Source organism: Sphaeramia orbicularis, chromosome 22 (assembly GCF_902148855.1).
Source record: "Sphaeramia orbicularis chromosome 22, fSphaOr1.1, whole genome shotgun sequence".
Lineage (NCBI taxonomy): Eukaryota > Metazoa > Chordata > Actinopteri > Kurtiformes > Apogonidae > Sphaeramia > Sphaeramia orbicularis.
The window spans coordinates 26,429,014-26,451,479 of NC_043978.1; the positions used below are offsets into that span (position 1 = coordinate 26,429,014).

Below are 22,466 nucleotides of genomic sequence, written 5' to 3' on the forward strand. Positions count from 1 at the left end.
CTTTCACATTCAAGTGTGAAACAAAACGGAAATGTGCAAAAATTGCAGCCGCACTATTTATGGCTATTAGATTTTGTTCAGAAAGAAACAAAAAAGTTGGATTAAATGGAAGTGGTTTGTCTCTAAACCTCTTTATCGTGCTTGAAATGCTTTTGCTTTTCTGCCGCGCGGTGAAAGAATGAATGTCCTGCTGTTTTCTGCTTCTATTTGCTACCATGTGTGTAATTTTCTTGACACTATCACTTACTTGAGCACAGAGCGACAATGTACTATGTAAATATTCAAAGTTAGGTTTAATTTGAAGCATTATTAGATTTTGTAAAATAGGCTGAATTACTAGAATAAATGGATTAAATAACTGGAACATTGCAGTTTTTTTTTTTTTTTTTTTCTTACTGACACATTCAGGCCAAAGTGTCTCATTAAAAAGAAACTCTGCACCACATCTCTACATCTTCTGCAGTTTGTGTGGGTGGTCTAGGAAGTATTAGGGTCACCTTGAAGCATCCCACAGCAGCACAGCGGCATAGTGCTCCATCAGCAGAACACGGCTCCTTGATGCAAGAAAAAGCCGCATGCAGGAAAAGAACAAACTGTGAAAAAAGGTACACACATTTATCAAACCTTACTCCATGTTTTTTTTTTTTTCATTCATTTCTCCATCCCTGGTTGATTATCTGGTCGCACGGAAGTTAGATAACCATCCACTCAGATAGAAAGTGCAGAAATGACTGGAAATGGATCCTATTTCCAAGCGCTACTCATTCAAAGACAGGATTTGTGAAGTTGCATTAAGCTGATGTTTTTGCTGTTGCTCTCTTCATGAAAAGCATTATCCACGCAGAAAGGTTTTAGACAGACAGATGTGAGCATGTAGGGCATTAGAAAGTTACAACATCCTCTATTATATTTTATTTGAGAGATTAGAGAACCCATATGCAGACAAACGTATACAAAAAATGCTAATAATGGCGCCACAACACATTTCTTTTTCACTTGAAACCAGATAAATCCAGAGATTAGTGAAAGCTTTTATGGATGATCCTATACGGTGTGTACATTTCATTAAATTATAGCTGCATAGTGTCTGCATCCATTAGTGGATAAATATAGTTACTGTATGTTTTCTAACCATATTTCTGAGAATGTTTGTTGTATAAGTTGTATTAGTGCCCTAGTGTGTGTGTGTGTGTGTGTGTCAGTCAGCGGGCAGAGGAGAAAAGGACGTAACATGCAGCATCATTTACTCTGACGGATGGTGAGGTGGCCGGTTACATAAGTGACAGGTTGGAGTTTCATCATCCTGCCTGCAGGGCGGACGGTCAGGGCTAAACATCCGGATGAGGCAGGACGGATTGGCACGGAAGATGGATGGAGACGGAGTTTTAACAGTGACATAGAAAATAGGTCAGGAGGATGAGGATGGAAACATGCCTATGTGACACGGAAAAATGCAAAAATACAGGGTTTGTTTTTCTAAAGCTTCTGTTTTTACTCTTATATTTACCCAGTTTCTGTTTTGGAATTGATCTGTGTAAACCCTGTAACTCCAAAAGGACAGTGAATGTTGAGTAGAAAATGGAACATATGTTAGGTTTGTTCTCACAGAACAGTGATGTCAAACATACGGCCCACAAGCCACAGCTGGACTGTCAAAGGGTCATATCTGAGCCATGGGATGAATTTATGAAATGCAAAAATTACACTGGAAATATTAACAATCATGGATGTAAAATTAATTTTAGATTAATTTTAAATCTAATTTTAATCTTAAATGGGACGGATCAATAAATTACCATCATCATAACCCTAACCCTTCCCCTAACCCTAGCCCTAAACCTAACCCTAATCCTACCCCTAACCCTAGCCCTAGCCCTAACCCTAACCCTAGCCCTAACCCTAACCCTAGCCCTAACCCTAACCCTAGCCCTAATCCTAGCCCTAATCCTAGCCCTAACCCTAGCCCTAACCCTAACCCCAACCCCAGCCCTAGCCCTAACCCTAACCCTAGCCCTAACCCTTGCCCTAACCCTAATCCTAGCTCTAGCCCTAACCCTAACCCTAACCCTAGCCCTAACCCTAACACTAACCCTAGCCCTAACCCTAACCCTAACCCTAACCCTAGCCCTAACCCTAATCCTAGCCCTAGCCCTAATCCTAGCCCTAACCCTAGCCCTAACCCTAATCCTAGCCCTAGCCCTAATCCTAGCCCTAACCCTAGCCCTAACCCTAACCCTAACCCTAGCCTTAACCCTAGCTCAAACCCTAACCTATCATCATTTGGTCCAATTATTTAATTAACTTAAAAACAGGTATTACTAATCCCAAAGGCACTTAATGATATGTAAGGTATTTAAAACCATTTTGGTGGGGGTCATCAGTAGGATGATAATTTGCCTTGACCAGTTGGGGTTAAAGAAAGAGAAGAGGGGTTAAAGAGAGCAGGTGGAGGTAGAGAAGAGAGAGAGAGAGAGAGAGAGAGAGAGAGAGAGAGAGAGAGAGAGAGAGAGAGAGAGAGAGAGAGAGAGAGAGAGAGAGAGAGAGAGAGAGAGAGAGAGATTGGAGGAGAGGGGAAGAAGGGGGAAGTAAGGGGAGACAAATGGATGCACAAAGAACTGAACTAGAACTGTTAACCAGTAGAACAGCTGGAGCTAGTCTAGTCTAATCTAGTCTAGTCTAGTCTAATATAGTATAGTATAGTAGTAAATCTTATTTGTTGTTTTTTATTTTTCCCATTAAATCTTTTTTATGGTTTTATTTTTCCCGATAAATCTTTTTTTTTTTTTTTTTTTTCCCATTAAATCTCTTTCATGATTTTTATTTTTACCACTCGGTCTTTTTATGGTTTTTTATTTTCCCCCAGTAAATCTTTTTTATGGTTTTTATTTTTCCAGTAAATCTTTTTTATGGTTTTTATTTTTTCCATTAAATTTTTTTTGATGGTTTTTATTTTTCCCAGTAAATCTTTTTTTATGGTTTCTTATTTTCCCAGTATATCTTTTCTATGTTTTTTTGTTTTTTGTTTTTTTTCCCCCAGTAAATCTTTTTTATGGTTTTTATTTTTCCCAGTAATTTTTTGGGGGGGGTTTATTTTTCCCATGAAATCCTTTTTAGGATTTTTATTTTTCCCTATCAGTCTTTTTTTATATATTGATTTTTTTTTTCTATTGTCAGTTTGCACATACATTTCCATGTATGTGGGTTAGGGTTAGGGCTAGCGTGCACCTAGTTTGGAATTGTGTGTCTGTTTTTTGTTTTTAGTTAAAGCACTTATTTTCCTTTTTGTTTTGCATGTAGTGCACTGATCACGGCTTTGGGCATGGGGCCGCTGGACCCCTGAAGCACCAAAACCTGCAAGGACATAAATAAGACACTTTAACATCATGCATGTGCATGGATGTGGAAAAATGTGAAGAAATGCATGAACCCATGTTACTTTTCTGGTCATTCCCAAATGTTTTTTCTCTCTATTTAACCTTTCTTAAGTGATTTACCATCATTTATTATATCATTATCCTCTGCATTTTGTATTTTTTTCATTTTCACTGTAAATGATGTATTTTCCTATATTTTTATAGCTGATGTTCATGATAACTTTGGAAATTCAAAGGTTATTATATTAAAACTTTATATCAAAAACTGTAGAAAAAGTGATTTTTTCAGCAAATATAATAATAACTGAACATAAATATAGTGTGTCCAGCCACTGTCATTGATCCAACTTTATGGGTTTTACTGGTGAATCAATGTTGTAGAAGATGACGGTGTTTCCATGGTAACTACAGAAACACCTCTGATGACTGTGAAAAGACGACTAACTGCATTTTACACCAATTATTTACATATAATGATAATGATTAGTGGATCAACAGGTATTAAACAGTTTAGATCAGTAGATGCTTTTGGTTACCAGTGGATGTTTGGGTCTTTATGGGTTAATTATATTTGATTTCCAGTGTGAATGCAATGTGGACAATATCTCAGTTGTCCACACCCATAATAACAGCCTGTACTCTTTTCATATGTACAGAAAATCCAAAGATGTAACGTATATGTTTTGTAATTCATCACATTTCAGGTTTTATTTTTGTTGTGTTTATTGCTCAGACAAACTGCAGTGACAATGAAAATATGAGTTACCATTTAGAAAATTAGCACACTGACATTAACATTTAGAGCAACAGAACTGACAAATATTTTAGTAAAAATGGTTTTAGTTACCAGTAAGACCATTGTAGTGGAAATCTAAATTTACAAAAATACAAAGTGAGAGCATTCAACCATTTCCATTTGTCCAAACGCTGTGCAAAGGGCAGCAAAAACCACCAGTTTCATTCTGTGCCTGTAACACATTACTTGGAAGTGCTTTTATACGTCCTCACACTAACTAAATAATTCAAGCAATATGTGCTAGAAGTGGCCGTAAAGAACTCTGTACCTTTGGTCTGTATCTGGATTGCAGCCAGTAACAACAGCCACCCTTCTCATTCTGGATAAAAAAAAAAAAAATCACCTAAAATTTGACTAAAAAGATGTTTTATTTGACGTGCTTACAAACGGACTCATAATAAAATGAACCGGTTTTCTATTGTTTACATTTACAATCCTCTGACAACTTTTTTTTATCATGAGAATCTCAGCACAAACAGGGACGAGTGAACGGACACATCGATTTTTATACATTTACACTGCAAAAAGTGGTTTCTACGAAAGTGAAAAAAGCCTTATTTTTTATTTTTTGTCTTGTTTTTCATCTAAATAGAAAAAAGCTTGCTAAGAAATTGGTACGAAAAATGTTAAAAAAAAATACATCTAACTTTTCTTTAATAAGGTTTTCCAGCTCATGTCAAGCCAGATTTTACTAGTAACAAGATCTGGCAATATTTGGCAAATGATCCCATCAAAGGATCCAGATTGTTTTCCTTATTTTCAGACTGAAACCACTTGCACAACTTGTCAATTTTAAAATCTTAAGAAATGACAAGAACCTTTTTTTTTTTTTTTAACTGTTCCTCTTATTTTCAGACTTAAATTCGTACATCCAGCTCAGCCAGAGACTAAAATTCCTCATTTAAAGTAATTGTCTTAAATGACTGATTTTATTTCTTGTACTAAGCACTGTTTGCTAAAATTCTAGCATTTTTCTCTAATTTTAAGGCATACTATGATTTTTTAGTTGACAGACCTTTTTTGCTTGTTTAAAGAATTCTAGCCCCCAATTTTTTGGCAGATTTTTTTGGTCAATATAGGGTCAAAACACAGTAATGTCCCGTCAGAGAGTGAACTTTATTGATTGCCATTCCAACATTTATTTCAATATAAAGTCGCTTCTTGTTTTGGATAATCCCTTATGGTCCAACTAAAGCAAAAATGAATTTAAAAGTAAAAATGTGGGTCATTTAGCAACACTAAATTGTCTCTAAAATGTCCTGTCAGATTTTGAATACCGTATTTTGTCCCTATAGGCCAGTGTTTTTCAACCTTGGGGTCGGGACCCCACGAGGAGTCACCTGGAATTCAAATGGGGTCGCCTGAAATTTCTAGTAATTGATGAGAATAAAAACTAATTAAAAAATATATATATATGGTGACAGACATGACAAACTGTGAAGCTGAAACTGAAGCACTGTGGTACTGTTTATCTGTCAAATGTTCATTGTGGTCAGTTTCAGATGCTGCAGCTCTTTCATAATTCATAGTTTGAGTTCTTGTTTTTTTTCAGTATTAACCCTTTCACGCATGAATTATGAGAACCTTAATCAAGATTTTTTTCCTGAATGTTTTTATCCCTCTTTAGGCATAAAAATAACAATTCTATTGGGTTTTTTTGCCTATTTTTATGGAGTTACAAAAATGTCCACTCAGCTGGACACCATGCGTTTTGTTTTAGAACCAAAGAAACTTGTAAACTGTGTGAAAACTATGAAATAAAAACATTTTTAATGCTGCTAATCTGATGTTTTCTCACATTTTAACATACCTGCATGGACATAAAATGCAAAAAAACCTGTTAATTACAGTCTAATAACAATAAGCACTTTTTTTTTTTTTTTTTTACCTTTTTTCCTCTCAAGTAAGATTACTGCAGATCAGGTTTATCTAAAACAACAAAGTTACAGTAATGGTATGAATTGCAGTGTCTGGGATGATGCATAAGCGTCCACTGTGTTGGCTGATATGGAACTAAAACCACAAAATTCATGAATATACAAGAGAACACTTTTGAACAGCTGTCCACTGTAGTGACCAGTGTGCATGAAAGGGTTAACTGTCAGCCTTGTAAATCCAAGCTGGACTGACTGTACATAGGAAAATCAAATTCTCACTTTGTGGAGTAATCTACACCTGGCTTTTCTGCCTCCGTCCATAATAATATACATTATATAGACTAAATGTCGTCTAAAATTAACGTTTATTTCCAACATAGTATAGCAAACTATTACATGATCAAAAACAAATTAATTTTAGCAGAAAAATGTCTCCATTTTGAATGTCTGGGGTCAGGAGTCAAAAAAGGTTGCGAACCACTGCTATAAGCCAATATGACCAGATATATTAGGCTGATTTCTAGACATTTTTTGCAGTGTAGGAATGATTGAAAGGGAAAAAAACCTGCTGTGTGGATTGTCTCAGAAATGTCCAGAGTCCATTTATCACCGATGATGTATTATATGCATCATCTCTTAATTCCCTCTGAGCTATTCACAAAAAAAATGAACAAAAAACAACCACATCAAATAAGAAACATAGGTAACAGTGTAATAATACAATGTTTATAATGTAGAAGCAATAAGACAAAAGTACATATATACAGTGGACATGTTCAGATAAGTATGTACAGGATCTTGTGTTTGCCGACATGTGTTACATTCAGGTAACACCTTTCCTTTCTTCCCTCTATGTCCATAAATCCCACTGGCAGCTCTGTGTGTGTGTATGTGTGTGTGTGTGTGTGTGTGTGTGTGTGTGTGTGTGTGTGTGTAGCTGGTGTGATGCACACGTGCCCACAGTGAGTGTGTGTTCACAGAACAAATTACTGCATCGGGGAGCTGTTACCCACAAGCCCTCTTTGAGTGCCATTTCCTGGTAGAACAGAGGGTCTTTTTTTCTTCCCGCACACGGTCATTATTCCAGGTTTCTCCAGAGACAGAAGCCTGGAGCCACAGGAAACTGGATCCTCCGCTCTCTGTGCAGCCGTTGCACTGCGCCCACATTCAACATGGCTGATCTAAAGTCTCGTATCTCGCCACAGGCCGTCCAGACGCCTGCCGTTCTGCTGGAGACAGACTGGTCGGCACTGAGCCACTGAGGACTAGACAGTTTTTATTTGGAACAAACATCATGTACCTCCTGGTGCAGGAGCTGGCAACAGACACCTTAGAAAATCTGCCACATTTCAGAAGATTTATGGTAACACTTTGTAATAAAGGAATATTAATTAACATAAGTACCAACCAGTTAATCAGCAATTGTGTCTATTATCATTTATTATTGTGTTCATGTTAACTAAGGTATTGATTTATTCACCATTTACATGAATTTGCATTAAAGGAGTGATATTTTGCTTAATTTTAAATGGAATTATGCATTTTTTAACATTTCCCTGTGGTCTCCATAAACTGTAAATGCTATGCTTGGATCTGAATTCTTCATTAATTCAACTCCTCAGGTCCATCTTCAACAATATTTTTGATTTATGACACGAGAAAGGTCGTTTTGAGCGCTGGCCCTTTAAATGCACATGACCCCACCCCCTCCAGGTTGTTGACTGCTGTTCTGTGTTCATTAATACAACCGACAACTGAACATTTTAGGTAATCGGCTCAAAATTTGGACATATTTTCAGTATGGACTACAACCACTACTGCTGGTAAACAATTATGTCGTACTCAGAGAAATGTTCGTCGGAAGTCTTGATCTTATATGTGCAAATATCATGATGTAACAAGTAATAAAACATAAATTAAAAAGGAATTAAAACATGTTGTAGAAATCCACTCAATTTTTGCCAAAATGAATATAAAGATAGCTTTGCAGCACCTGGAGGGTTCAAATTCAAACTTTCTGAACTATTAGGGTCCAAATACACAAATAAATGAACCAAAGACTAATAAAAGTGGGTTTAGCAAAATATGACCCCTTTAAGTAGAACTTACAATAAAGGTTAAATGGATCTTTTTAACATTTCATAGTTTACATGTTAAAGTACTAATGTAAGAAGTTAATAAGTGTTCACATACTACATTAATTTCATTTTCCTGTTTGCTGAAGTTAAACAGTGAATTATTTTTGGCCATGACATGCTTTGACATATATTTATATGAAACTAGACTCAGTAAATGTCTATAGCCCTGCAGAAATTCCTGAATTTCTCGAAAGAATTAACCAAATTAATCAAACAACACTTCCTGTCACCCTTTCAAATTAAAGGCCCTGTTTTAATGGACAGAATTCCTTCATTTCTTATTGTGAAACAGGGACATGTTGTGGAAATCTCATGTTGTGTCTTTGTCAAACACTAAACAGTCGATTTAGAACTGCTTGTCTGTTTAAATGCTAATTTTAGTCTATTTCTTGTAACTGATCAACAGTCCAGCCTTATTTTTTTAACTCAAAGGGCATGAATTCCACATGTGGAATAAGATGGTGAATATGTCTCTACATCCCTTATCATACAATTTTCTTATATTAATGTTTAATGATTGAATCTTACTCTATGTTGTTAACACCTAAGTTAACATGAACTTTAGTAATAATAAATATTAATAGATGTTTATTACTGCGTTATTAATTTTAATGAATGCACCCTTATTATCAGTGTTACCAGATTAGTTCGTATTAGTTTAAAGTGCTTTATAGTGTTTTGCCCTGCAGCTAGATTTTGATTCAAAGCACAGATCCTAGATCAGTGTAGACAAGTTAAACAGCTGCAAAACTATTTGTCGCTAAACTTTAAATGTACATTAGAAATTCAATGTGAAAAACAAGCATTCGTACCAATGTGTAGTGGTTCATGGATACAAAAACAACAACAAAAAAAAGCTGGAACATCATGTTAAAGGTAGATCAACAGGGGAAATATTGTCCTTGGGCTGAGAGGTGATGAAAGTTCTCAGTTCCCCTCTTGATTTCCAGGAGTTAAAAAGTCTTAAAAGTGCAATTTATCCCCATGTATCCTGTTGTAATGTTCATAAATTGAAACTTTGTGGTTTAAGTAGATCCAGGTTAGATTCAGGTGGATGACACTGTCCTCTCCTGTAGATATATTCCACTATGTGAGAAGGATGAGGCTCCTGTAAGCATTTCATGCGTCCTCTAGCTCCATAAGTACTTGAATATTTCCATTTCCCTTTAGTCTGTCAGTTTGTGGACGTAGTTGACAGGAAAAGTCCCGCTCCTAGATGAGTCGCCTTCTATGTGACCAACCTGTTAAGAAAAAAATACATAATTTACAATATGAACGTGTAACATTTTTCATTTTCTACCCAAAGACTAAATGAAATGGTGTCTTGAGTGGAAGCAGTTGTAGTTACACTTACCCACCAGTGGGGGTCATTAGTGGCTGTGACCACAATGATCTCATCTTTGAAAAAGGCCAGTTGTTCTGCACTGACGGCTCTGCAGTCCACTAATGCCTTGACACGTTTGTGATGAGGCCGGCTGCCAGAAACCTGCAGGAGACATGTATAGGTGTCGTATATTTCTCAGTGAGTCTCCAGCAAATTTATATCCACTGTGAAATCTCACAGGCTTTTTGGATTTTCCAGAGAAAAGCAAATATGAGGATGGTGGGAGAGCAATAAGGAAAAAAAAAATCACATATCAGTGTTTTTAAGACAAATAGTAATGGTATTTTTTATAATATGAGGCAGCTTTAAGCATCATTATTGCCAGGCTAGTAACAGTTTATGGAAAGTTTTTGTTTAGTCCAGTGTAATCTGCAGAACTCTCAGTCAATACACTTAGATAAATGATAAATTAATAAACCGTTTGATCTTCCCCCTCATACAGGACCATCAGAGCACAGACGACAAGACTAGCAAACAGCTTCTACGCCAGAGCAATCATTACACTGAACTCTGCAATAAATAAAAACATGCAATAACTACAGGGTGTCCCATAAGTCTCCATACATAGGAGACATAATACATTCCATACATATATATGGTTCTAACATGTATTTCTTTATATTTCTTCTTTATAGTTCTTCAGCAGACACACATTGAAATGTGTTCCCGACAAAATGGCAGCCATATAGAGCATATTATATAAATAAAAATGGTTTATGTCAAGAAACATTTATTTTTCCTATGTATGGAGACTTATGGGACACCCTGTAGAAACGCACTCAGAGAGCGCAGACCTCCACCAAGGCAGATCAGTGCCCCCCCCCCCCTCCAATCACCACCAAAATTTAATAATTTGTTCCTTGTGCCAGTATCAACATTTCCTGAAATTTTCATCCAAATCCGTCCATAACCTTTTGAGTTATCTTGCACACAGACAGACAAACAAACAAACCAACGCTAGCTAAAACATAACCTGATTGTTGAAGTAATAATCAACAATGTGCAATAATGCATATCTAAAATGTGCAATATCTACTGTATTTACCTCTCATTGTCCTCTGCTCTTTAACTAGGTATGAATGTGTGACTTGACAGAATGGGAGAGGGGTGAAATGTGTCTTTTTTTTTTTTTTTTTTTTTTCCACTGCTTTTAACATTTACATTTTTTGCATTGTATATTTCCTTATATTACCATTTTTTACAAGTGCATCAGAATTTCGTTGTATATGACAATAAAAGGAATCTTAAATCCATAAACAGACTGAAGTGCCTTTGTGGTCGTACCATGGCGTTCCTCCGCGGTCGTGGGGCAGAGGTCACTGCGGGTGAGGATGAAGACGCTGGAGCTGGAGACGGGCTGAGTCCAGGACCGTTTCCCACTAAGCTGCAGTACAGCTCCTCCTGACTGCCCACACAGGTGGGAGACAACACCCCACACTTCCCCTGGTTTCCTCCTCCGCTGCTGGTGCGGCGGTACGACGTGGTCTTCTCTGAACTGGAACAAGACACATGATGTCTATCATATGGAGGTTTCATTTCAAGCCTGATTAAATCATCATTAAAACTAAGAGGAACTCCAGTCAGTTTACTTTTCATTTTTAAGGCCTTTACACACCAGGAGCAGGAAGCATAAATGATGCAAAAGTTTAACTGTTGAATCGGCTTCTGCTTTGAGATGCTTTTAAGGAACATTGTTGTATACTTTTACTACCTTTTAAATTCAGTGTTGTGGAGACTTAAACTACATGTAGTTAAACTACATTTTGCTGTAACTTGCTGGTAGTTAAACTACATTCATATTTTGTGCTGTGTCAAATAGTTCAAGTTTTTTTTGGGTAATTTTGTAGTTTAACTACTCATTTTGCAAACTACAATTTTGGGCAACAACATAAAATTAAGTCGTTTTTTTTTTTTTTAAGATTTATTTTTTGTAATATAAATTGTATTTCACCATTGAACGCAAGACAGTCCCTTTTTCTTTCTTCCTGAATTGCTTTGAAGGCGTGATCATGTCATGACATCACAGCCAACGCTGCCTCTGATTGGTTTGCCCTGGCATCACTTGAATGCTTCGCACATGTGCATTTATCATTACTAACGTTGTGTGGGTGTCACCACCATGGACAACCCTCCCACCAGCGCCACCCCTGATAGTGAGATGCCGCCCCAACCATGGCCATGTTTTCATATACACCACATGTACATTCTCAATTTAATGCTGAAAATAAAAAGCAGTTGCTAAAACTACTTTTTCTAGCCGTAGTTTTACATTTCTCCAGGGGTAGAAATGTAGTTTGTTGAACTACTGCCCATGCTGAACTACTTGTAGTTTTACAAGCTATGCTTCCAAAGTAGCTTCCCCAAAACTGTTTAAATTACCGATGGAGTTCTATTTGCATGTTGTTAGTTTAGTGTTTTATGTATGGTTTTAGAACTGACTTTTGTGTTTCATGTCAATTTCAATGTGCATATATATGCACATTAAAATTGACATGACTGTGATTTCTATTTAGTGTAACTTCCGCTGCTGCTGTTTTGGCCAGGACACTCTTGAAAAAGAGATTTTTAAACTCAATGAATTTTTTTCCTGGTTAAATAAAGGTTAAATAATAAAGAAATTTTTAAAAAAGTCCATTGTGCAAAAGTATTGGAGACTCCTCCATCCTGACTATCTTTAAAAAGACACTGAAAATATGTCTGAAAACAAACCAAACCTGTGATCACTGACTGGCCTCTTGATGTTATTTTTAAGGAAATTTGATTCTGTTTTGTTAATAAATTTGTATGCCATGTGTTGAAATATTGCATTTTAGATTGTCTTGTGTTATACATTATCTCTCTACGGTCTAGGTGTGTTTTAATGTGTCCTCTCCAGCTCAGGGAACACAGATGCACATTAGCTTATCGCTAACACTGGCTCAAAAGAAGAGTTGTGCATGGCCTGTTAGATAAAATAATAAACTCAACTAAAACAAAATACTCACCCGCATCAAAACTATTCATATCAGCAATGATATTTGCTCGATAAAAAATGAGAATGTTCAGTATTATTAGACATATTTGACTCTTGTGACGACCAGGATATAGAAAGTCCTCACTGTTCTGACATTATCTGCTTCATTATCTTCACCATTTTTTTTTATCCGTCTCACCTTTATTTGTGTTGTGAAATATCAGAAAAAAAATGTTGCTTTTTCACTGTGTAACATTTATGTTCTGGGTGAAAATACTTTAAAAATATAAGATAAGATAAATTGCACAAAAAAACACTTCCAATGTGTGAAGACTTTAATTCTGCTGCACCAAAACTTTAAAAATATGATGCTGTAAAACACACTTTAGAAGTTCAGGTAGTTCTTACAATAGTTTTATGGGATATCAGCTTTTAATTTTATTTTCACACTGTGTTACCAGTCTGTCTCACCTTACAGGCCCTATGTGGTTCTGAGGCGACACTGGTGTTTGAGACCCAGAACCGGCCCCAGACTGGCTGTCCCAGGTTTGCTTTTGTCCCCGGAGCAGACCGGTCTGTCCATGGGGGGACTTGGGCGGTCTCCCTCCGTGGTTGTGATTGTCGGTATTTGGAGAGGGAGGGCTGTGTCTGGGCTGAGTCTGCGGACTGCAGGAGTGGGAGGCCGGGTTGGAGCAGCGTCTGGGGATGGGGTTGACCTCCTGAGTGGTCACCGAGATCTGAGGGTCCGAGCGACCTGCGTAGGGATAAAAGGTACGACTGAAGTGGGACGATTATGGAGCAAAATATGACTAAAACTTCAGTCAGTTACTGAGTGAATGGAGTTATTATAAAGCTGTTTCTTTTTATGGATTGTTCACTGTCATGTTCACTGCCATTTGGAGTTTTTGAGTAAGACAGGTATCTAGAAAAATTATCTGGATTTCGTGATTTTTCATAACATTCAGAAAGCAGAACCTCGATTAAACAGGTTAATTCAATATATTACATAGCCCAAATACAAATACATTTCAGAAATACCCACGAAGAGTCTTATCTAGATGTTTCATATTTTTTCTCTTGACAAAAAACTAAGACTAAATAATAATAAAAATAAATCTAATGAAACTGCAATAGAAAATAGAAGAGGAAAGAAATTATAGGAAACTGATATAATTTGCCCTATCTTTAAGCTAGGTATAGTTAAATAAAATAAAAAATAAAATAATATACCTATCACTAACAAATTGAATGTGTGAGGTTGTCAGGTTCTGTTCTATATTAGAGTCCTGTGGTGTGGATGCAGGAGATCTCTAAATAGAAGTGGGTGGTACTTTCACTGGAGGGGAACTCAACACATTCAGTCAAAGTCCATATATGACTTCTATCAGTGATAAATAGGAACTATATTGATATCTGTAACCACTTCCATGTTATAAACCACCAAAATATGACCCTTTATAAGTAAAGGCAAATATTTAATACTTAAAAAATTTGTAGAAAAATACAAAAAATCTCAATTTCTTAAAATTGTGAACAAACTTTATAGACATTGTCCCAAGGAAGAGACTTAAAACATGTGAAATGAATCTGACCAGTAGTTTACTCAGAGAAGATGAAGAAATTGCTAACAAAGATGACACTGAAGACGATGGACACAGTGCCTTCCCAACAAGGTTATTATCATTAATGAAAACTAACAAAATGACGAAAACTAGAATTGTAAAAACATTTTCGTTAACTGAAATAAATAAAAACTATAATTAAAAGAAAAAAGCAATAACTAACTGAAACTGTATTGTATGCTTACAAAACTAACTAAAACATATAAAAATTACGGTTAAAATTCCCTTCGTTTTCGTCTTTGTCAATGTCGGATTGATTTGAAATCGATTTATTTCCCTCAATCTATTTTAGCTGCTGGCACCATATGATATTTAACGGTCCGTCACTTGTGGTTTATAGTCGTCTTCTGGTCCCCTCTCTACCTGGAAACATGGAGACTAAAGTTGGGAGAAAGCAGTAGAGTCCTGTATGGGATTTATTTGAATACGATGGAGAAGACGATAAAAGATATAAAAAAAACAAAAACAAACTAAAACTAAACTAAAACTAAGCATTTAGAAAAAAAATGAAAACTAATAAAAACTAGGAGACCTGTTCTAAAAACGAATTAAAACTAACTGAATTACAGAAAAAAAGTCAAAACTAAATAAAACTAAACTATAATGAAAAATCCTAAACTATTAGAACTATATTGGTTCTAAGTGTGCGTGACGGCCTCACTAATGTCCTGTTTTCTCTCCAGTTGTCGGTGTCCTTGGCCTGCATAACTGTCTGCATTTAAAGAATGTCACAGTAGAATAAATCTAATTTTCCTTGTAACTAATTACTATTGTAATATGGTAATAGCCAAAATAATCGACTTATTATTATCTACTTATTTCTGTCTGCCTGTCAGAGTAGCGTACCTCTCTGAATAGATTTAGCTGGCAGTGGTGGTGGCATACATGGTCCAGAGGGGGCGCTGTTGGTTGGAGGATTCCTATAGAGAAAGTCCAGGTTCTCATAGGTCTGACAGGGTCTGCTTCCCGCCGTAGCATTGGCACCATTAGCCACACTCCAGCGGGTGAAGGCCCCTCCCCCGTTTGAAGGAAGAGGAGAGCGGTGGTTCTTGGTCTGTGGGCTCACCTGAAAGACAGCAGCACGGAGTTCATTCGCAGACGTTCCTTTGTGGGTTTTTTCCACATTGAAAGATGGAGCTGATGTGGAAAATCCCTGCATTATACGTCTAAGTTTGTACAGGCTGTTTTTTCCGACAGTGTGTGTTGTTACCCTCTCATCCAGGTCATCCTCGCTGTCATAGAACTCCTGAGACTGGGTTTCCCACATGAACTCCACATGGATCTGAGAGTTAAACTTCCCACTCTGGGCTAGTTCCAACTGTAACATACAAACACAGCGTTTAGTCTAATGAAATATTGTTCCTAAATTGGCTACAAAGTTTCTTCTTAAATTCCGTCTTGAATTTCTTCCTAAATTTGTTCTTTTTTAAACTTTAGTTTTATAGTTTGATTTCTGTATATTGCAAAACAAACATGAAGGACATTTGGGATACACTGACCATAAGTGGTTTTAGTAATGTGATGGTGAAATGAAAATTGTCCATTTCTTCCATTTATCTTGACACTGTTCTTCTAGAGTCCTCAGTCTATGGGTCAGAATCTTCCATTCACTATTTGTATCCAGTCGTTAGTTGTAGGTGGTTCTAATCTGCACCAAATATCTATCATTTTTTCTTACATTACCAATAATACATCTGAAATACATCACCAAACATGTTTTAGGGATTGTCTAAATTTGTTTTTAAGTCTCTCAAATTCCTTCTTGATTTTGTTCTTGCATTCCCTTTTCCATTTGATCTTAATTCCTTCTTAAATTCCAAAACCAATCTCAGTCCCACTCAAACTTTCCACTCTGTCCTACTTCCAACTGTAACACACAAACACAGTGTTTGTTCAAAGCATGAGTAAGTACTGTTCTTTTATTTATTCTTAAATTCCTTCTTATATTTGTTATTGAATTCTTTCTTACAATTGCTCTTAAATTTGTTCAATTAATTCTTAAATTAGTTCTTAAATTTGTTCTTAACTGTATTCCCACTCAAATTTCACACTCACTAGCTCCAACACAAAGTATTTGTTCAAACTGTAAATATTAGACATGTATTTGTTCTTAAATTCCTTCTTAAATCTGTTCCTAAATTCGTTCTTAAATTAGATTCCTTTGTAAATTTGGTCTTAAATTCCGATGGCAAACCAACCTGGTGAATTCACTGACCCTGATTTTCTACATGACAATAAAAAAAAAGAGAAAAAAAATTTCACCAAAGTAATAAAGTCTTGTCATGTCCACCAATAACACACTAAGGTTGAAATTTTAAATCACAGTATTTCTGTGAGTGATCTATAAAGGGTTAAATTTCTATCTGTTGAAGATGTGTTTCATTTCTGGTAGATATTTCAATATTCAATTCTGATGTCAAAGTGACCTCATGAATTTGTTGTAATAAAACTTATTATAGAGAGGGAGAAAAAAAAAGCAAAAAAAGCAAAAAAGAAGAAAGAAAGAAAAAAAACTTATAACACACTTGGTTTTTCTATTCTACGTACTTAAAGCACTTACACTGAATCCATTATTCCCTATCACACACTGGTGGTGGTGACCTACACCTGGGGCAGACTGACCACCACCAAATATTCATACACCAGTATGAATAGCACTGGAAGCAAGGTGAGTGAAGTGTTTTGCCCAAGGACATAACGGCAGGATTCAAACCGCCGACCCTCTGATTACTGGTGCCGCCCTTATATTCTGTGAAATATGAGTGAGGTCTCACCAGTTCGATGCACTGGATGTGCTGCAGCCTCCTGGCCATGTCCAGGGCTGTCTCCCCTGCCGCATTCACTGTGGTACAGATTCAGAAAAGGGTCAGTTTACAATGAAAGCACAACCGGGAAGACGAATACAGAGAAAAGAGAGAAACTGTACCTGTGTGTAGAGCTGCTTTGGCTTTCAGCAGCAGCTTTAGAGATTCAGGTTTGTGAAAGAGGACGCTGTAGTGCAGAGCTGTGTTTCCTTCTGCTGTTCTCTTCTCCAGACAGGTGCTGTACATGAACACACATATTAACGTTCACACTTTACTCACACATGTTTAATGTTTTGAACCAGGTTTCAACATGTTCAGTTTAAGACCGTAATGAAAGCAATTTAACCCTGTTTTTCATGTCTGACTTTTGAAGCTCCTGAATGTGAATGCAGATCAATAAAGAGTGGCAACATGTGTGTCCAAGTGTTTTGTTTTTTTTTTATTTTTTTTTTTTAATTCTATGTTGGTTTTGTAGTTTTGTTACTAAGCAGATTTCCCCAGAAACACAGAAACGGATGTTATGTTTTCATCTGCGTCTGTTTGTCTGTCTGTCTGTGTGCAAGATAACTCAGAAAGTTATGGACGGATTTGGATGAAATTTTCAGGAAATGTTGATACTGGCACAAGGAACAAATGATTCAATTTTGGTGGTGATTGGGGGGGGGGTGCTGATCTGCGTCGGCGCAGGCTTGCACTCTCCAAGTGCATGATGACTCAGAGTACTGGGGAGAAATCCAGGTGTGTTAATCCAATGTCTCATAATTATAAATCATATCAGATTATGCTGTTTAATGTGATAACTCAAACTAGATAATGATCAAAGTAGGAGTGTTGAGTATTTTTCATGTCTGATAACGTGACTAAACTGGGCTTTTCAGGACATTTTAAAGCCTGCAATTCACATTGTATTTTAAACTTCCTAAGGGTCAATACAAACCTTGTAAATGCCTAAATGAGTACAGATTAAGTGTTTGTGCAAAGTCAGTTCTGACCTGTTCTGACAAAGGAAATCCACCAGCGCCAAAGAGCTTCTTTCCTCCAGACGCACAGCGAGATGGAGGGCTGTCTCTTTGATGCCCTGAAACAGGAAACAGGAGACAAATATTTAACCATGAAAGTGATTTTACATCCTTTTTAACTTCTTACAGATCCTCATTTAATAGGTCTTGTGTATTTTATTTAAGTGTAATTTTGTTTGTTTGCTTTTTTTTTTGTTTTTACTCTCTCTTCTGCCCAGTTTACTCAGTTCTGGTTCTGGTTCTTGTTACCATCATAATATCATAAAAAAAAAAACAAAAAAAACAAATGTATGCTATATGTACATATGATGTACTGAATGTGAATGTCTCGCACTGAATGGCAATAAAAAATAAATTATTTAAAAAAAAAAAAAAAAAAAGGCAAAGTGACAGATACCAAAAAAAAAAAAAAAACAGTTTCACTGAAGCACCCAACTGGCAATCAGTTATAATATATTAGTGACGGAGAAGTTAGCACTTAAAGGTATATTTGTTTTACATCCTGAGAAGTGAAAAGACGTCCTCAGCTCTAAGTGTTATTAGTTTATGTGGAGTGCAAAAAGAAGGGTTGAAGAAAGACAAAGAAGTGGCTGTGTAATTGAATGAGCTCCTCTCAGATGCTCTCGAGAGACGTGAGCTCTGACCTAAAAGCTGAAATAATAAACGAGAGCTGATCCACACAAACAAACACACACACGCTCACTGATGTCAGCGGCGATACACACACTTAGGGCTTATGGTGTGCAGGAAGTGTACGACTGGAGGGGAGAGCATGATTAAAGACAAGAAGATGAGGCGTTGGAGAGGAAGACTTTCAAGACAGAGGAGGCGGAGAAAACAAGATGAGAAGGCGAAGAGAGGAAAAAAACAGGGAAAGATTGGATTAGAGGCTGAAAGAGATGGGAGGGAACCCTGACCCGACTTATAAACCCACACAAAGCATGCACTCTAGAGGACAATTAACACATATTTTACATACTGTAACCACACACACCTCCTACGTACTATATGTCACCATTTCCTTTGACACTGTGAGCATTTGTGCTTATTTTTAGCCACTTGTGCTGCACTTTAAGGGGCAAGTTTTGTGACTTTTCAGACAAAGCGCAAATGTTGTGTACGCTCGGCCTAAACAAGGTGGGTGGGCACTGTGTCAGGATGTAAGTGTCACTCAGCCCAAATGCATGACATCTGGAGGAATGTTTAAATGGGTCATGGGATAAAATGGGTTTAGAAGAGTCACCTCCTCCCCACTGGCCCAAATAGGACACTTAACCCGTTATCTATTGGGCAAGTGACTATATTTGGTCATTTCCGCTCACATTACAAGACAGTAGTCGCTTTTCCATTGACCCTCAAATTGCGCAAATATAACTTGCGTATAATGGAAAAACGACAATTTCACCAAAAGTCTCATGTTTCAATTAAAAGTTTTTGTACTGGCAAGAGGTGTTTTTTCATGTGTAGCACAAATGGTATATCACACAAAACTGCAATGGAAAGACCTTTTTTCGCAACTAGAGTCAGGTGAATTAAAAAAATGGATGTTGACGGACGTTACAACAAGTGAAGAAGAAGAAGAAGAAATATGCCGCGGCATGTGTGGACACACCAGGAAACCCGATCATTTTTTAATTTAGTACGAAATAGAGGGGTAATATATAATAATAATAACAATGAATATATCTGTAAATCAACACCATATTTACATTTGTCGCCATGTTTATGGAATGACTTCTCGTGTCATCTCGCGATAATAAATAAACAAATCATCGCATTTGTGATTTAATGGAAAAACCGACATTAGGCACTTCTGTTTTTTTCGACATTTAGTAAATATCGGTAAAGTTTTGCGCAGATGGCCAATGGAAAAGCCATTACTGACAGCAACAGTTACAGTGAGGACAGTGAGGCAACAATCTAAGGTCCAGTGTAATGAAAACAATAAGAGGAAGAAATAAGAAGAAATAAGAGACATGTGACTTGAAGTGTAAAACAAAATACTACTTATTGAAAAGATTTTTGTTAAGACTGTAGTTGTCAATCTCAGGTATCTTGATCACAGTGAAGGGTTTTGTATTGCAGCAGTTGTTGGATGTTTTATTTTTCACTCTATTACTTTGTGTTTGAACAGTCATATGGTTAACCCTTTATCAGGTAAGTGACTATTTTTGGTCATTTCCGCTCACATTACAAGACAGTGACAGCAGCAGTTACAGTGAGGACAGTGAGGGAACAATCTCAGGTCCAATGTGGTCTACAGGGTCTGTAAGGCCCACCTCTGCATGAACAGTGAGTGTACCTGCTTTGTTAGGTACCATGAAGTAATGGTACTAATGTAAGGAATGATTTTCAAAGGGAGAATGTGGATGTGGACAGGTGTCTGGATCAGCACTTACGTTGGTCTAATGTTCTAAAATGCATGTTCCTTTGACATTACATGTGTTTTTCTTGTATTTTCTATGTATACTTTTTGCATTTTTTTTTTTGCCACTTAGGGGCAAGGAACCAAATATGGTAACTTATGGCAGATTTTTGTTTTGTTTGTCTGTTAGCAAGATAACTCAAAAAGTTCTAGACGGATTTGGTGAAATTTTCAGGAAATGTCGATTACTGGCACAAGGAACAAATGATAACATTTTGGTGGTGACTGGGGGGTGGGGGTGGGGGTGGGGGGGTGATGAAATTTTCAGGAAATGTTGATATTGGCAGAAGGAACGGAAGGGTGGGGGCCTGGTCTGCCTTGGTGGAGGTCTGTGCTCTCCGAGTGCTTTTCTAGTTGTTATTGGGTCTGGAGGGATCTGTCTCTTAAAAATCTTAGAGACAGTCTCTAAAGTTTCAGTCCAATAGGTAGTGATGTTGGGACATGTCCAAAACATGTGTGACAGTGACGATAAGCTCTGGCCGCAACCATCCTAAAGGGGGTTCACTCCAGGGAACATCCTGGACATCTTCAATTTAGACAGACACATCTTGGAATTTTTATTTATTTATTTTCACTGACCTTTTCTACATGACAATAAATGTTTTTTGTTTTTTTTTATCATTTCACAAAACTAATAAAGTTTTGTTATTTCCTCCAATAACACACTAAGTTTGACATTTTGAATATCAGAGTATTTCTACGAGTGCCCTATAAATAAAGGGTTAAAGAAGGAAATACCGGATATAAAGCCCGGTCGTATTCACCTGTCCATCAGACGGGGTGAGTGGTTTGGCCAGATCTGCTCCCTCGGCGTACAGCTGCAGAAGGGAGGTCAGGTCTCGACTCCTGACGGCGTCGAACAGCCGGCTCGGGTCGGTCTCTTCCCTACGGATGACGTATCGGCGCTCAGCGTACTTTGCCACGATGTACTCCTTTCTAGCATTCCTGGATGTGAAGGGAACACAGTTTTATGTAAAGTAAGACATAAAAAAAATCACTTTGTTTTCAGCTGTATTTAGAGACAAACTTTTTTCTCACTTTTTTGTCTTATTCTAAGTTCATGTTGAATCATCTCAGTTGTAAACATATTAACATCCAAACACATTTTGTTGTTTGTTAAATACCGGATGCAGAAACATATACATGTGTAAAGCTGAAATTTAATGAAGCAATTTGTCATCATCATGTCTATTATCTGTTTAATTATAATGTGAGCTAATTTAAATAGAATAGAGAACAGAAGGTACAAAAACAAAACTCAAAGTAATCCTACAATGTGCCAATATTCACCCAACTCTATCATGATAAATGAACTCCCTAGAGTCAAATGGATCGTCCGCAAATGTGGAAAACATTCACGAAGGGTTAAAAGCAATTAAACTCACATGTCGCTCTGTGGCAGCGGTTTGACCGAATCGTTTGGAAGACCCGCCTCCATGATGTCATTGAATCTGGTGTTTCCAATGCTGACTGCCAGCTGTGATGAGACACACATGCAGCCACAAAGATGGGACGTAAAGTCAGTGCAATAAAACCACAACGGTTACATAATGTTTTATTTAGCAATCCCTGACAATACAAAAGATCGCAGCAAATTGGAATGTTTGACTGTGTATACCAGGAGCTCAGAGGTGCTAAGGAAGTCCAAAGTCAGCGACTGGATCCTAGAGTAGTGCACACCCAGCTCTCTGTGAATCCCAGAACACTCTATGCAGGTCAGGATGCCCAGATTGGTGGACAGCCATGTTGGATCTGAGACGAACAAAACAGGATGTCAAATGCTGGTTCAGGTTCAAACACAATGCATTGAAATAAAACATAATTTCTGCTGATAGAGGTCCCCTAGTTGAAGAAGTAGTTTGATGTCATTGCAAGGCATCATGGGAGTTGATGTCACTACCCTTGCATATGAAAATCTATTTTCTGTGACTTGAAAACATGTTTATAGACAAGATAATATTTAATCCAGATTTAGAATTAGATGAATTAGCTAAATTAGCGGTTAACATTATATTATTGTCACATTAGCTTAATGACTAGCATAACACACCGGTCACATGTTGTAGTTAAGTCA

General features: G+C 37.1%; 1 protein-coding gene across 1 annotated transcript in view; it reads right to left on the bottom strand.

Annotated features, from left to right (window-relative positions):
• Nucleotides 1–8,684: 8,684 nt before the first annotated feature.
• Nucleotides 8,685–22,466, bottom strand: part of asap3 (ArfGAP with SH3 domain, ankyrin repeat and PH domain 3) — a 55,287-nt gene continuing 41,505 nt past the window's right edge. The window contains exons 15-26 of the mRNA XM_030127073.1: nucleotides 22,011–22,144; nucleotides 21,778–21,869; nucleotides 21,157–21,337; nucleotides 17,941–18,026; nucleotides 17,071–17,186; nucleotides 16,919–16,986; nucleotides 15,355–15,462; nucleotides 14,991–15,210; nucleotides 12,994–13,276; nucleotides 10,854–11,064; nucleotides 9,540–9,671; nucleotides 8,685–9,426 (exon numbers count right to left, since the gene is read on the bottom strand). Coding sequence (XP_029982933.1) covers nucleotides 9,352–9,426; nucleotides 9,540–9,671; nucleotides 10,854–11,064; nucleotides 12,994–13,276; nucleotides 14,991–15,210; nucleotides 15,355–15,462; nucleotides 16,919–16,986; nucleotides 17,071–17,186; nucleotides 17,941–18,026; nucleotides 21,157–21,337; nucleotides 21,778–21,869; nucleotides 22,011–22,144 — 1,706 coding nt within the window. The 3' untranslated portion in view covers nucleotides 8,685–9,351. The remainder of the gene's footprint in view (nucleotides 9,427–9,539; nucleotides 9,672–10,853; nucleotides 11,065–12,993; nucleotides 13,277–14,990; nucleotides 15,211–15,354; nucleotides 15,463–16,918; nucleotides 16,987–17,070; nucleotides 17,187–17,940; nucleotides 18,027–21,156; nucleotides 21,338–21,777; nucleotides 21,870–22,010; nucleotides 22,145–22,466) is intronic.